Consider the following 14,930-nt stretch of genomic DNA (forward strand, 5'->3'; position numbering starts at 1 on the left):
CTGGAAAGAAAAGTCAGTCAAGAAGATTGGGGAAAATAAACCACTATTGTGCACTGCTATCCAGCAGGGCAAAGCCAACTAATGACAGTCCGATAAATGTACAAGGTAATTAAAGGAAGTGACAGATTATATTCTAGGGATGTTTGTTGCTTTATTGTGGTAAGAGGAGACACTATAAACACTCCTATAAAACACAGAGAGGAGATGAATGGTTTTAAGGGGTCCATAGCAACAATGTGAAACAGGTTTTGCATCAGGCTCCCCCTCCAGCCCAATTTGTGGGCTTTTCCTACAGCATACATATATTGCTGAAATGAATTTACACTCAGGCACAGAAGCAAAATTTCAATGCTACATCCTATCAATGAAGCAACCAGATCCATAGTTCAAAAGGAGCTTGCTAATTAAAAGCTGGTAAGCTTTAAATAATTCATCTCCTTAACTCATATTGATTTGGTAGTTTAGTGGTTAGGATCTTGAAACAATATTAAACAGCTTCCTCCAGGCTCGGGTGGTGGGTAACTTTCTCACATAAGTCTCTCACCCTAGGAGATGTAAATGCACAGCAGCAAGAAGCAGACAGAGGTGGACACGCCTAGGCAGGGGCAAAGGAAAGGAGAAATGCAACTAGTCGGATTAGAAGGTCAGACGTTTGAAGGGTTTTACATAAAGAACAGGAAACAATGAACAGGTTGTATCAATATCCCTCAATCTGAGAGCTTTTCATATTTTCCTGGACTGGTACGACACACAGGTTCCTAAAGAACAAACCCTATAGTAATTCTCCCACGCACAGGACAAGGAAGCACACAGATATATATTGGCCCATACCAGCTAGGACTGTCACATTAGAGATTTTAGGACTTTTGGGCAAAAGCTCAGAGAAGTACAGCAAAAGCTGAAGAGAAGTACAGTATATACTCTCCTAGATGTATGTTAGCAGGACTAACAAACAGCCAGCTCTCCAAAACTTGTTGGATCCAGAAGGTGGGATGATCATGGCTAAAACGCACACACTTGAATAGAAAAATGGATTCTAAAATCAGGGGCCAAGTGAGGGGTGGTTTGGCATGACCTCTGGAAGGACCCTACCATGATGATCTGGCAAAGCCCCACTATGGGGGAAGGAAGACAAAGGCATTGCACTTCTGAGGCATCATGTTCACCATTGCCACTCAAGTGTCAAGTGGCTTAGAAACATATATAGAGGTAATGGATCTGGATGCTAGACGGACGAAAGATAAACGATATCAAAGTGGAGCATGCTTATTTCTCCACTACCAGCTCCTTCTGGATCCAGCATTCTTTTGTATTCCAGAGGTAGTGGCAGCCCTAAACCTATGTGCTCAAGTTCTTGTCACACCAAAAACAGTGATAAGCTGGTTTCTACAGATAAGAGAGCCACACATCCTTGGGAACTGCAGATGAGCCTGCCACTATACACTATTCCACAAACAGAGAAAAATACACCTGGACTGGAGTGAGAGAAGGAAGTCATGCTACTGACCTATCCCACTGTGAGGCCTTCCTATGTGCTGTAGGTTCAGGCCTTTGTTCATGTCTAAGAGTCCATTCTTTGGCCAGCTCCCCATGGCAAAGCTGTATGCCTGCAAAAGATAGAGGAAAAAGACATTTTAGATAATTGTACAAGAGGATGGCTCAGTATCACAAGGCCGGACCCTACTGAAGCATTGTAAAAAGTTACATAGTACCTTTAAGCCCTCTCTTGCTGATATTTGGCTGATTACTCAGACAGAACACACAATATGATCTGCCCAGTGCTTTTACTTTGGGCTTTCCATATCCACATAATTCTGCAAATATAAATTTTTACTCTCTTGTCTCAAGCTTTCCTTCTATCTCTTGCAACTTAAATCTGTTTTAACGCAGACATTGTTGACTTGCTGTCTTAGTTTATTCCAGGTCCCACAACACAAAATGCCAAGTTCTCCACATTTTCTGCAAACAGAATGTTGAAAATTGAATTAAGCAAATTTTCATTGACCATTTCCACTAATAAATCAATCAGATTTGATTTGTTGTACATAAACACCATTTACCATCAGCAACATTGCCAATAACTCATTCAGAACTGTGCCACCCACACTGATTAAAGTACTCCAGCCTTAGCAGATGCCAACAGGAAAGTGGAAAAATATAATGCCAAACAACAGTCATAGAAAAAAAAAAAGCAAATGCATAAAGCAGGTGACGAGGTATGCAAAGATTAAATATGACATTCCCCTAAGCTGCACTGAGTATCCCTCTCAGAACCCTCTGAAATCTTTATCAGTCACTCTTGCATCTTTTCAGATTTTTCTCTGCACCATGAGGGCAACACACATTTTAAAATTAAACCTCAGAGTCTATCTGACATACCTCCTGTGTCACCTCATTCCTTCTGCTCCAGAGACAGATGAAAATCTTTTTCTTATTAATTTACAACCATGTGAAATTTTACTAATCAAAATATAATCAGGTTAGGTTCTAAAGTCCATTATTAAATTGGGTGGGGAGCTGGGAGAGAGAATTTGCCTGCTGGTGGAAGCCACCTAGAAGAAACCCCAATTATTTGTTTTCCAATAATGAGAACAAGCTTTAGACTCCTGAACCAACTATGACATTGTTAGTCCTAGATCCCAAAGGCACCCACAAAAGTTTCTGACTAAACAATGTAATTGATGTTCTATCAATACAAAGGGATTCTGCCCCGGAGCCCCTAAAGCCAGCCTTTCTCAACCTGATGCCTTCCAAATGTCATGGACTACAACGCCCACCAGCCCCAGCAAGCATGACCAATGGTCAGGGATTATGGGAGCTGCAGTCCAGTATATCTGAAGGGCACCAGGCTGAGGAAACTTTGCACTCTTTCTGATGCTCCTATATGTTTGATCTCTAGCCATAATGTTTAGGGACTTGCAGCTCTGTCCTAACCTGATTACTTTTGTATTGCAGTCTACAAGAATTATCCAAAGATGCTATGTGGATTTCCATTTCAACAGCTAAGTTGAGAGACCACTCCATACTATGCACTGTAACCACTTTGAAGAAGGCTGGATAGAAACATAGTAAGAACAATAAACTCTGGAACTCGTCATCAGTCATTCCCCCCCCCCTGCACTCTGCCTTGAGCTTAACATATTTAAGGAGACATTTGAATGCATTAGTTAAGCAATAGTTATTTTTCTAACGGGACGCAGGTGGCGCTGTGGGTTAAAGCCTCAGCGCCTAGGACTTGCCGATCGAAAGGTCGGCGGTTCGAATCCCTGCGGCGGGGTGCGCTCCCGCTGCTCGGTCCCAGCGCCTGCCAACCTAGCAGTTCGAAAGCACCTCCGGGTGCAAGTAGATAAATAGGGACCGCTTACCAGCGGGAAGGTAAACAGCGTTTCCGTGTGCGGCTCTGGCTCGCCAGAGCAGCGATGTCACGCTGGCCACGTGACCCGGAAGTGTCTCCAGACAGCGCTGGCCCCTGGCCTCTTAAGTGAGATGGGCGCACAACCCCAGAGTCTGTCAAGACTGGCCCGTACAGGCAGGGGTACCTTTACGTTTTACTAGTTATTTTTCTATTTGCTTGAATCCCTCAAACAAGTTTAAGGATTGCAGGTTTTTGTTATAAAGATATTCTTTGTGGCTCAGCTATTCTAAGTTTAATTATGCCTAAAAATAAACAATGCTTAGTGCTATAATATGAATCTAAGCAGTTGGGTGAGGAAACTGATCATGTTCTCAGCTAAATACTGTTAAAGAAAATAAGGTTTAAACCAAATGCTCCTGTTATTTTTCCAGGTATCCATTAAGGCAAAGTTTCTAATTAACAGATGACATGGACAATGTTCTTTTGGAAAGAAGGGTCCAGCATAACAACTTGTGAGTAGAGTTCCATTTAGGGCTCCATTTTGACTCTCACCCAGCTTGTGCAAGTGCACGGGTGCAGTTTAGTTTGGGTAACTGGCTCTTGGTAGCCACTGTTCCTTCCTTCATTCCTGAACTGAGATTCCAAGAGTCCCTTCTTTGAGGCCCAGGAGATAACACTGCTGTTTGCCATCTGCTCTTTCCAACTCACTCTGTCTCATCATGCAGCGATTGTCAACAGCACTTCTAGCACATATTAGACCACAAGGCAAGGCATTCACTGTTCACATCACTGAACTGTCCAGGTGCTATACTTGAATAGCTTGGGAACCATGTGCTGCTCCAAGGCTATATTTCAGCTAACCCTACAATAATTATAGAGGAATATTTGTTCATGAGCAGAAACTTGAATACCCAGGGTTTATCTGGAACAAGGGAAACACCTTACTGGAACAAACTTGATGGAAGAGGATCCTAGACTAGTTCGCAGAGGGACAAGGTACCGTATTTTTCGCCCTATAGGATGCACTTTTCCCCCTCCAAAAATGAAGGGGAAATCTCGCTCTCGCTCTCCAGGCCTCAGGAAGGCAGCCTGCTTCCCGGAGCGTCGGGCGCCCTGAAAGCAGAGTGCCCGGCGCTTTGGGAACACATCCGCAGCCTAGGCAGCCCTGCGGGAGATCCCGCAGGGATGTCTAGGCTGCGAATAGCAGCCTGCTTCCCGGAGTGTTGGGCGCCCTGAAAGCAGAGCGCCCGCCGCTTCAGGAACACATCCACAGCCTAGGCAGCCCTGCGGGAGTTCCCCGCAGGGCTCCCCACGCTGCAGATAGCAGCCTGCCGCCCGGCGGGCAGGGCGCCCTAAAGCAGAGCGCCCCGCGCGCCGTACAGACATCCGCAGCGTGGGGAGCCTGTAGGAGTTCCCCGCAGGGCTCCCCATGCTGCGGATAGCAGCCGGCCGCCCGGTGGGCGGGGCGCCCTGAAGCAGAGCGCCCCGCATGCCGGACAGACATCCGCAGCGTGGGGAGCCCTGCAGGAGTTCCCCACAGGGCTCCCCACACTGCGGATAGCAGCCTGCTGCCCGGCGCGCGGGGCACCCTGAAGCAGAGCGCCCCTCGCGCCGGGCAGACATCGGCCAGCCCCACAAGCTCGGGGGACAGCAGGGAGGCGCAGCACCGCCATCCCGCTGTTCCTCGACCTGGTTCAGTTTCCCCGACCTGCTTTTGGGGGGGAAATAAAGGGGGGGGGAATTCCTTTATTTCCCCCCCAAAAAACTAGGTGCGTCCTATGGGACGGAGCGTCCTATGGGATGAAAAATACCGTATAAAAGAAATGAGCAAATTTAAGCATGCAGTGTGGAAAAGTGCACTAACAGCTGCACAAAGCCTCAGGGCCTTAAAACACCACAATAATTATGATCTGACAGCAGCATAACTTCTCCATCACAAGGTATTACAGAAGCTGTGTCATTGTGAGATATTATTGGTGCAAGGCTTAGCTATACTTAAGTGCTGGGCTGCCATGTGAGCCATTGTTCCCAGACAGGATCATGTCAATCCACAGAATATATCACCGCCAGGTCCACTTTATCTCAGCTACCCCAGAAATAGGCAGAACAGGGATCTTAACAGAGTTAGCAGCTATCGTTTTCCTTACCTGGCTAACCACAACTTGGAGAAGATAACAGCCACGGTAGTGTCTGAGGACTCTTACACTGGAAGGGGGGAATCAAGCCCAACTTTGCTCCTGTAATCACTAAAGTATTTACTGGGTCAGCTTGTGGGGGAACCCATACCTACTATACTGTTAAGTGTTTGAAAATTACTCACTGGAGAATCTTCATCTAATACAAAACGGTCTCACACTAGTTCAAAATGCTCCTCTATCTGCTGGTGCCCAAATATGCACAATATCCACCTTTCTGATATGCAGAGAATTACATTTTTCTAAGAGGGACACAGAGGGACCAATTTCATTTAATATTTGCTTTCAGATATCTTTCAGCATAGTATGTACTGTATTTCATTTTCTTCTATTAGCTTTTTCTAAGCCTTCAGAGAAACTTTAGATCAAAATAAAAGTGAACAAAGAGTGCAACATCATTAAAATCAACCTCCTTACATTTGGTATCCTCAAATCTTCTGGTAACACTGATTTCCTTACAAAAGGGGTCCAAGGTACTATCTGGGAACTTAAGATTTCTTAGCCTAGGACTGTTGAACACACAGAAGAACAAGCCTTAGTGTACAATTCTGCCCCCTGTCAAGCAGTGACAGAGCTTAATGTGCTCTATGAGGAGCTGGCTTTGGGCACTAGGCCTGGTGGCAGACAACCACTGCATTATAAAGATGTCTCCAAATGTGACATGAAAGCTAGCAACATTAACCCCACCATGCGGCAATTCCTTGCAGATGACCACAGAGCTTGGAAACAATCCGTCAGGTTGTATATCCACAGCAGTGACCAGAGGAGGAATGACTGCTGGGATGAGCACAGAGAGAAGAAATGTCATGGTGGAAGCCTTCATCTGCCCCAGCTGCAGTAAAATATGTCTCTCCCTTATTGGTCTCTACAGCCACAGTAGTTCCTGTAATTCTCCAATGGTTTGACTTAACCCCCAATGGCCCACTCTTGCAAGACAGACGGATGGCAACAAAATTAACCTCCACTGTACACAGTTCACTGAAAACTCCAACTCCACATGCAGTGCAGAGTGGAGAACTCTACACATCCAAATGGAATGTGTAGAGTTCTGTACATCCCATCTGAAAAACACAGAAAAAACTGCAACAAAAATGATCAAGTGCTGGAGCACATTCTCTATTAGTAAAGCCTTTGGAGCTTTTTAGTTCAGAAAAAGGACAACCGAAGGGAGCCATGATAGGAGCTTTATAAGATTACTAATGACACAGAGAGGATGGATAGAAATTTTTCTCTTTCTCTCTTCATATTAGGACTCAGGGTTGCCAAATGAAATTGATCAGCAGCAGATTCAGAGCAGACAAAACGAAGTACTATTTCACCTAAAACAAAACTACCTTAGGCAATTTACTGGCATGGTATGTAGCAATGGCAACTACCATACATGGCTTCTAAAAAGGACTAGATAAATTCAGTGGGAGAACAGGTCTATCAAAAGCTATTTGTCATGGTAGCTAAGTGGAATCTCAATGTTTAGAGGCAGGATACCTTGGAAGGCATACAGTGTGGGAAGACTCATGACTTCTAGGGGACTTCCCAGAGTCCTCTGGAAGGTCACTATTAATATCATCTAGACTACTGACCAGTTAAAACACACACACACACACACACACACACACACACGAATAAAAATAAAACTGTCTCAGTACAATTATTAAATATGGCTAGAGAGACCCTTGCCCATTTATCACCCTCCTAGTGGGTCCCCTGAAGGTGAACCTCCATTTGGTGTCATCCCTTTGATGACTAGCCGCCAGTGGTGACCCCTTACAAATAAGCCCAGCAGTGAGTCAGAAACACAGAAGTCAGCCCTTATTGGGTGGGGCAGATCCTTACTAAGATGCTGGCTTTGATAGGCTCTTGGTCTGATCTAGCAGATCATTTCTAATTATCTTATTCCCATTTTAAGGGCATGCAAAGCTGACTGCTTTGGCACTCAAGTATTCTACTCACAGAAGTTTTTGGAAAAGCATCCTTTATGAGGCAGTCACTGCAAGGGAAGCAAGGAGTGAACACCCCAAGGAAAGCATTTACAGTCCCAATAGCCACACAGATACAGAGCTAGGAGACTCCTGCTGTACCACCTACAGCTCTCCTGACTAGCAAACTCTCTCTTTCAAAGCCAGTGTATTTAAGGCCCCTCCCCACCAATCAGTGCCACTGCTGAGATGTCCCTGGAGTTCCATCACAGGGTTTTGGGTAGTTAATTTATTGCCACATATGTAGCCATTTATGCTGCTTTGTTACTCCTGCCTTAGCAAAACACAGGGGCTCCACAGGTAATTAATAGACAACACTGCTAATCCTATTGGGAGATGATTAGCAATTAAAACTCCTAATTAAGTCTATGCATAATTCACTGAAATTACATCCCTGTGTACACAATAGAGAGGTTTCCTTCGCCTTTGACAAATACGCACTGATATCTTTATTACTCATTCAAATCACTCTGGCCCAGGATCTGGTCTATTACCCACAAGGGAGACTGAACTTCGGGTTTTCTTCCTCTTCTGTTGAGCTGTACTTCATCCCTCCATCCCCTGCCATGCAGCAAGAAACTTCTCTTTTCTTGTGGGGAGCTGTTCCACCATAATACCAGGAGGGAAAAGCAGCTCAGCTCTTTTTAAATAGGCACAGTGGTGCCCCCTCCTGGCTTTAACTTATATTTGGAAGGTGCCAGAAAGGAAAGTCGTGCAAGCAAGTTAGTGGAAGATACATTGGAAAATGTAATCTTCAACAAAGGGGCAGAAAGCTTAGCCAAGAAGGTGAAATGGTAGAACTCTCTCAGCCTCATCCAAAAAGCAGCCAGCAAAATTAGGCTCCACTTGCTAAGTACTGTGCAAAAGTTACCAAGAATTTGAGACTCAGAAGCACTTCACACATTACACTTTGCTTATATAGTTCTGCATACTTCTGTGTATGGAATATCACACACAAAATGCATACACTATAAATAATGTTGTTGTTGTTGTTTAGTCGTTTAGTCATGTCCGACTCTTCGTGACCCCATGGACCAGAGCACGCCAGGCACTCCTGTCTTCCACTGCCTCCCGCAGTTTTGTCAGACTCATGTTTGTAGCTTCGAGAACACTGTCCAACCATCTCGTCCTCTGTCGTCCCCTTCTCCTTGTGCCCTCCATCTTTCCCAACATCAGGGTCTTTTCCAGGGAGTCTTCTCTTCTCATGAGGTGGCCAAAGTATTGGAGCCTCAGCTTCACGATCTGTCCTTCCAGTGAGCACTCAGGGCTGATTTCCTTAAGAATGGATACATTTGATCTTCTTGCAGTCCATGGGACTCTCAAGAGTCTCCTCCAGCACCATAATTCAAAAGCATCAATTCTTCGGCGATCAGTCTTCTTGATGGTCCAGCTCTCACTTCCACACATCACTACTGGGAAAACCATAGCTTTAACTATACAGACCTTTGTTGGCAAGGTGATGTCTCTACTTCTCAAGATGCTGTCTAGGCCTGTCATTGCCCTTCTCCCAAGAAGCAGGCGTCTTTTAATTTCGTGGCTGCTGTCACCATCTGCAGTGATCATGGAGCCCAAGAAAGTAAAATCTCTCACTGCCTCCATTTCTTCCCCTTCTATTTGCCAGGAAGTGATGGGCCCAGTGGCCATGATCTTCGTTTTTTTGATGTTGAGCTTCAGACCATATTTTGCGCTCTCCTCTTTCACCCTCATTAAAAGGTTCTTTAATTCCTCCTCACTTTCTGCCATCAAGGTTGTGTCATCTGCATATCTGAGGTTGTTGATATTTCTTTCGGCAATCTTAATTCCGGCTTGGGATTCATCCAGCCCAGCCTTTCGCATGATGAATTCTGCATATAAGTTAAATAAGCAGGGGGACAATATGCAACCTTGCCGTACTCCTTTCCCAATTTTGAACCAATCAGTTGTTCCATATCCAGTTCTAACTGTAGCTTCTTGTCCCACATAGAGATTTCTCAGGAGACAGATGAGGTGACCAGGCACTCCCATTTCTTTAAGAACTTGCCATAGTTTGCTGTGGTCGACACAGTCAAAGGCTTTTGCATAGTCAATGAAGCAGAAGTAGATGTCTTTCTGGAACTCTCTAGCTTTCTCCATAATCCAGTGCATGTTTGCAATTTGGTCTCTGGTTCCTCTGCCCCTTCGAAATCCAGCTTGCACTTCTGGGAGTTCTCGGTCCACATACTGCTTAAGCCAGCCTTGTAGAATTTTAAGCATAACCTTGCTAGCGTGTGAAATGAGTGCAATTGTGCGGTAGTTGGAGCATTCTTTGGCACTGCCCTTCTTTGGGATTGGGACGTAGACTGATCTTCTCCAATCCTCTGGTCACTGCTGAGTTTTCCAAATTTGCTGGCATATTGAGTGTAGCACCTTAACAGCATCATCTTTTAAAATTTTTAATAGTTCAGCTGGAATATCATCACTTCCACTGCCTTGTTATTTGCAGTGCTTTCTAAGGCCCATTTGACTTCACTCTCCAGGATGTCTGGCTCAAGGTCAGCAACCACACTACCTGGGGTGTACGAGCCATCCATATCTTTCTGGTATAATTCCTCTGTGTATTCTTGCCACTTCTTCTTGATGTCTTCTGCTTCTGTTAGGTCCTTACCACTTTTGTCCTTTATTATGGAAATCTTTGTACGAAATGTTCCTTTCATATCTCCAATTTTCTTGAACAGATCTCTGGTTCTTCCCATTCTGTTGTTTTCCTCTATTTCTTTGCATTGCTCGTTTAAGAAGGCCTTCTTGTCTCTCCTTGCTATTTTTTGGAAATCTGCATTGAATTTCCTGTATCTTTCACTATCTCCCTTGCATTTTGCTTGCCTTCTCTCCCCTGCTATTTGTAAGGCCTCATTGGACAGCCACTTTGCTTTCTTGCATTTCCTTTTCAATGGTTTTCGTTGCTGCCTCCTGTGTAATGTTGCGAGCCTCCATCCATAGTTCTTCAGGCACTCTGTCCAGCAAATCTAAATCCTTAAACCTGTTCCTCACTTCCACTGTGTATTCATAAGGGATTTGATTCAGATTGTATCTTACCGGCCCAGTGGTTTTTCCTACTTTCTTCAGTTTAAGCTGGAATTTTGCTATAAGAAGCTGATGATCTGAGCCACAGTCAGCTCCAGGTCTTGTTTTTGCTGACTGTATAGAGCTTCTCCATCTTTGGCTGCAGAGAATATACCGGTAATCAATCTGATTACGATGCTGCCCATCTGGTGATGTCCACATGTAGCGTCGTCTCTTGTGTTATTGGAAAAGCGTGTTTGTGATGACCAGCTTGTTCTCTTGAAAGAACTCTATTAGCCTTTGCCCTGCTTCGTTTTGATCTCCAAGGCCAAACTTGCCAGTTGTTCCTTTTATCTCTTGACTCCCTACTTTAGCATTCCAATCCCCTATGAGAGGAACATCCTTCTTTGGTCTCACATCTATAAGGTCTTGTAAGTCTTCATAGAATTTGTCAATTTCAGTTTCTTCAGCACCAGTAGTTGGTGCATAAACTTGGATTACTGCGATGTTAAAAGGTCTGCCTTGGATTTGTATCGAGATCATTCTATCATTTTTGGGATTGCATCCCAGTACAGCTTTCGCCACTCTTTTGTTGACTATGAGGGCCACTCCATTTCTTTTACGGGTTTCTTGCCCACAGTAGTAGATATGATGGTCATCCGAACTGAATTTGCCCATTCCCGTCCATTTTAGTTCACTGATGCCCAGGATGTCAATATTTATTCTTGCCATCTCATTTTTGACCACATCCAACTTACCCAGGTTCATGGTTCTTACATTCCAGGTTCCTATGCAATATTTTTCTTTACAGCATTGGACTTTCCTTTCACTTCCAGGCATATCCGCAGCTGAGCATCCTTTTGGCTTTGGCCCAGCCGCTTCATCAACTCTGGATCTACTTGTACTTGTCCTCCGCTCATCCCCAGTAGCATGTTGGACGCCTTCCGACCTGAGGGGCTCATCTTCCAGCGTCATAACTTTTATATGCCTATTGTCTTTGTCCATGGAGTTTTCTTGGCAGGGATACTGGAGTGGCTTGCCGGTTCCTCCTCCAGGTGGATCACGTTTGGTCAAAACTCTCCACTATGACCTGTTCATCTTGGGTGCCCTGCTCGGCATAGTTCATAGCTTCTCTGAGTTATTCAAGCCCCTTCGCCACGGCAAGGCAGTGATCCATGAAGGGGAATAAAGAATACAAGTGTCTATTTCACAGGATGTTTCCTTCATGCATGTTCTTCACAAATGATCATATAGATGTTTTATAATAATACTTCTTCCTACACATAAAGGCAAATTGCCTCGCTCTCTGTATGGCATGGGTGCATCCATACTTTGCTGGACTAATTGCATCATATGAAAAAAGATGTGGTATAAATATGATGCATAGGAAATTGTGCTAATCTGAAATGGAAGCCTCATCTCCACATTGCATAGAATAATGCAGTAATGAAGAGGTAAAATGGACTATCCTACTTTAAGTTGTAGACAGGGGAGCATTCAAAAATATGATCTGTGTAAAAGCACCACCTCCCTGCAAGCGGAAAAGTAGCAAATCAGGAAAAGTAGTTTCCCCTGATGTGCTAGTTCCTTTAGTTAAATGAAGAGGTGCTTTTGTTCACATGGAAGAGCATTCAAAAACTGAATCTCCTAATTGTGGCTTGACATACTGCAAGTACCCTCTGCCACCTCAGGATTCTAATAGCTTGTTCAGTTGTGTCCTACACACGTGTGTGCATATTCACACATGTGGCCTAAGAAACAAGCGCATTAAATGACCCTGAACCTTAATGAACAGAAATTGTCACCTAAACAAAATCCAGGCTGACACCAGAGGGTGTCAAAGCCTGCTGATAGCAGCTCACTGAGGCTCCAGGTCAAGATTTCCCCCCAGGTCCCATAACAGGAATTGCTGGGCATTGGGCCTGGATCCTCATATAGATAATGTACAATACAGCCCCACTTCACATTCTCTAGGTCTATCAGCTTATATGGAAGAGTCAGTCTTCTAAGGCTTACATCTGAGCCCCGAAGTCAGGATCAGGACCACAACTGGGCTTTTCTTTGCATCACATTCTGCTTTGCTCATCAAGGTCGTTGAGTACGGCAGGAATACCTGAGCAAACTTGTTAAAGAGGCAGCATGGAAGGTGGCCTGAGCACTGAAGGTCAAGTGTGCCCTTATGCATATTCACAGCTGTCTGCAGGATCGATTGGGTTTTAATTGTTTTTCCTGGGGTTTTGGAAGGAAGTGCCAGGGGCATTGATCAGCCCTTGACGAAGCCACTCACACTTGGGGCCTCACATAGGCTGTCACTTTGGTACAGGCAGACGGAAACGAAGGAGCTAAGAATGAGAGACAGAAAGCAAAACATGCCACTTGAGAAGGGGATGCTGCCCCAGTCTGCGCCGAGTAGAAAACAGGGAGGGGAGGCAGGAGCTGCGCGCGGAGATGTGTGACCAGTGAATTGTATTTGAAAATAAAGTTTTTAATTAAAATGGGCAATTCTGAGCCGCCTGCTGGCAGCGGCCAAGCAATCAGGAGACAGGAGCATGGCTGTTTAATATTTAAACACAACGTTTAATCTTTAAACAGGAAAGTTCTTCTTCTGACTGTTAAAGCCTCTATTAAAGCAGGATGGAAAGGGCTTCACAGCGGCTGCCACTGGGGCTTCCCAGACCATCTAAGGGGCAAGACAGATGAAAGGGGGAGATGTAAAAAGAAAGCGCTCTCTCCGGGTACACATCCCGTAACAGGAAATCCCATGTACTGTGAGTGGAGGAGAGACAGAGTCAAATAACCCAACTAACTATTCATCATCCAGGCTTCAGAAAAGGACCGGGGCAGGGAGGCACAGAAAGGAACAGGCACACGCCAGTACCTGTAGTTTGCTTAGTTTCATCCACAGCCATTAATAATGAAAGGAATTTCAGCTTTAGAGAAATAGATCTCACGATTTTACTGCAAATTTCAAAATATACTAGATTTCTATGTATTTCTTGGAGCCCTATTTAAATTAATGCTACCAGCCCACAGTGGTATCAGGAAAGGCTTAAAAACATAAAAGGGAAAATAGTCTGGTCTGCCCTCCACTTGCACATGGGAGTGGAGAAGTGCAAGCACAACATGGGTCTCTCTTGATTCTATTTTTATTGTCATGTAAACACCTCCATTAATATTAGATTTTAACAGGACTTCTTTATTTTATGAACTCATTTATCCATTGTACAATCCTATTAGGATGTAGCAGAACCTCCAGGTTAGCTAAGGGGATATTTTCCTGGGTACAATACTCTCTCCAAAGGACACTTGTGACTATTGTACATTTGCATGCTACTGTTCTTTCATTCCTTCTTCCAAAGTGTGCCCCCTGTCCAGAAATGGAGATGTTAGTTAATATGTTCGTGCACATGCCATCAGGAAAGTTCCTCTGCACAAATGGTAGGCATTGTCCAATATTTTCTCAACAGCTCTGGGAGGCAGCATAGCCCCACCAAATGCAAACCAAGCCTTGCTATTAGTGAAAGCCCCATCATAGGGGCAGACACAGAGGAAAATCGAGGCACAGGAAGGATTTGGCAGTCTACAAAATGAGTATCTGGGTTTGGCACCCAGCCCTTCATAAGACAGCCCAGCTGCAAATACATTTCAAACTGAATCTTATGTCCAGTGTGCCTTTTGACTTGCCTAAGGAACAGGCATTTCATTTTCAATGGAAAACCTTTATTCACACCCACAACTGTGAGTGCATGTTATCTGCATTCTCCCCAAATCTTGTATGATGTTGACAAGACTATTTACAAAAGACACATCTGCACATTTCAGGTATGCTTGCAATTTTCTTTACAAGTGACCTGTTAAGGATATAGTCTACTGTTCAAGCTATTTAGAATATTTGAACAATCTGGACCCAATCCAGCAGTGCTGTTATCTGGGAGTGAGAGCTCAAACCTAACTATCTGTGGTAAACTGGTAAAAAATGGGTGCAAGACAGACTAGGTGTCTTGACTCATGGAAATCATAGCCTTTTCACCACTCTTCCAGAAACAGCTTAGCATATGACGTGGTAATTCTAATCCATGTGACAGCAAGAAGAAAAAAACCAGGAGCCAGACTGATTTATCCAAAATAAAAGAGCTCAAGATGCAAACAACATCAAATTCTCATCACCATTTAGTTGTCTAGCCCTCCCCACAACTTTGCATCCTAGTAGTACAGCTCCCTATCATCTCCATCACATTTCTAATCTGGACAGGGGGTCGATCCACATTTTCTCTCCCTTTGCCTTCTATAATGAAGTGCATTGTTGAATTTTTTCAACACTCAGTTCAATGAAAGGTACCCAAAAACAGCATGTCCTCTGTCCTACTGCTAAGTAGGGCAAGCACT

At 44.4% G+C, this 14,930-nt stretch overlaps 1 protein-coding gene and 1 long non-coding RNA gene across 2 annotated transcripts in view; both read right to left on the reverse strand.

Annotated features, from left to right (window-relative positions):
- The window catches only part of ERI3 (ERI1 exoribonuclease family member 3), a 200,039-nt gene that overhangs the window by 67,177 nt on the left and 117,932 nt on the right, over window positions 1–14,930 (reverse strand). The window contains exon 7 of the mRNA XM_079980539.1: window positions 1,508–1,607. Coding sequence (XP_079836665.1) covers window positions 1,508–1,607 — 100 coding nt within the window. The remainder of the gene's footprint in view (window positions 1–1,507; window positions 1,608–14,930) is intronic.
- LOC307218353 overlaps window positions 1,634–14,930 on the reverse strand; it is a 35,905-nt gene continuing 22,608 nt past the window's right edge. The window contains exon 3 of the long non-coding RNA XR_013839938.1: window positions 1,634–1,959. This is a non-coding gene — a long non-coding RNA (uncharacterized lncRNA). The remainder of the gene's footprint in view (window positions 1,960–14,930) is intronic.

This window comes from Podarcis cretensis (genome assembly GCF_951804945.1).
Source record: "Podarcis cretensis genome assembly, chromosome: 6".
In the NCBI taxonomy this organism is placed as follows: domain Eukaryota; kingdom Metazoa; phylum Chordata; class Lepidosauria; order Squamata; family Lacertidae; genus Podarcis; species Podarcis cretensis.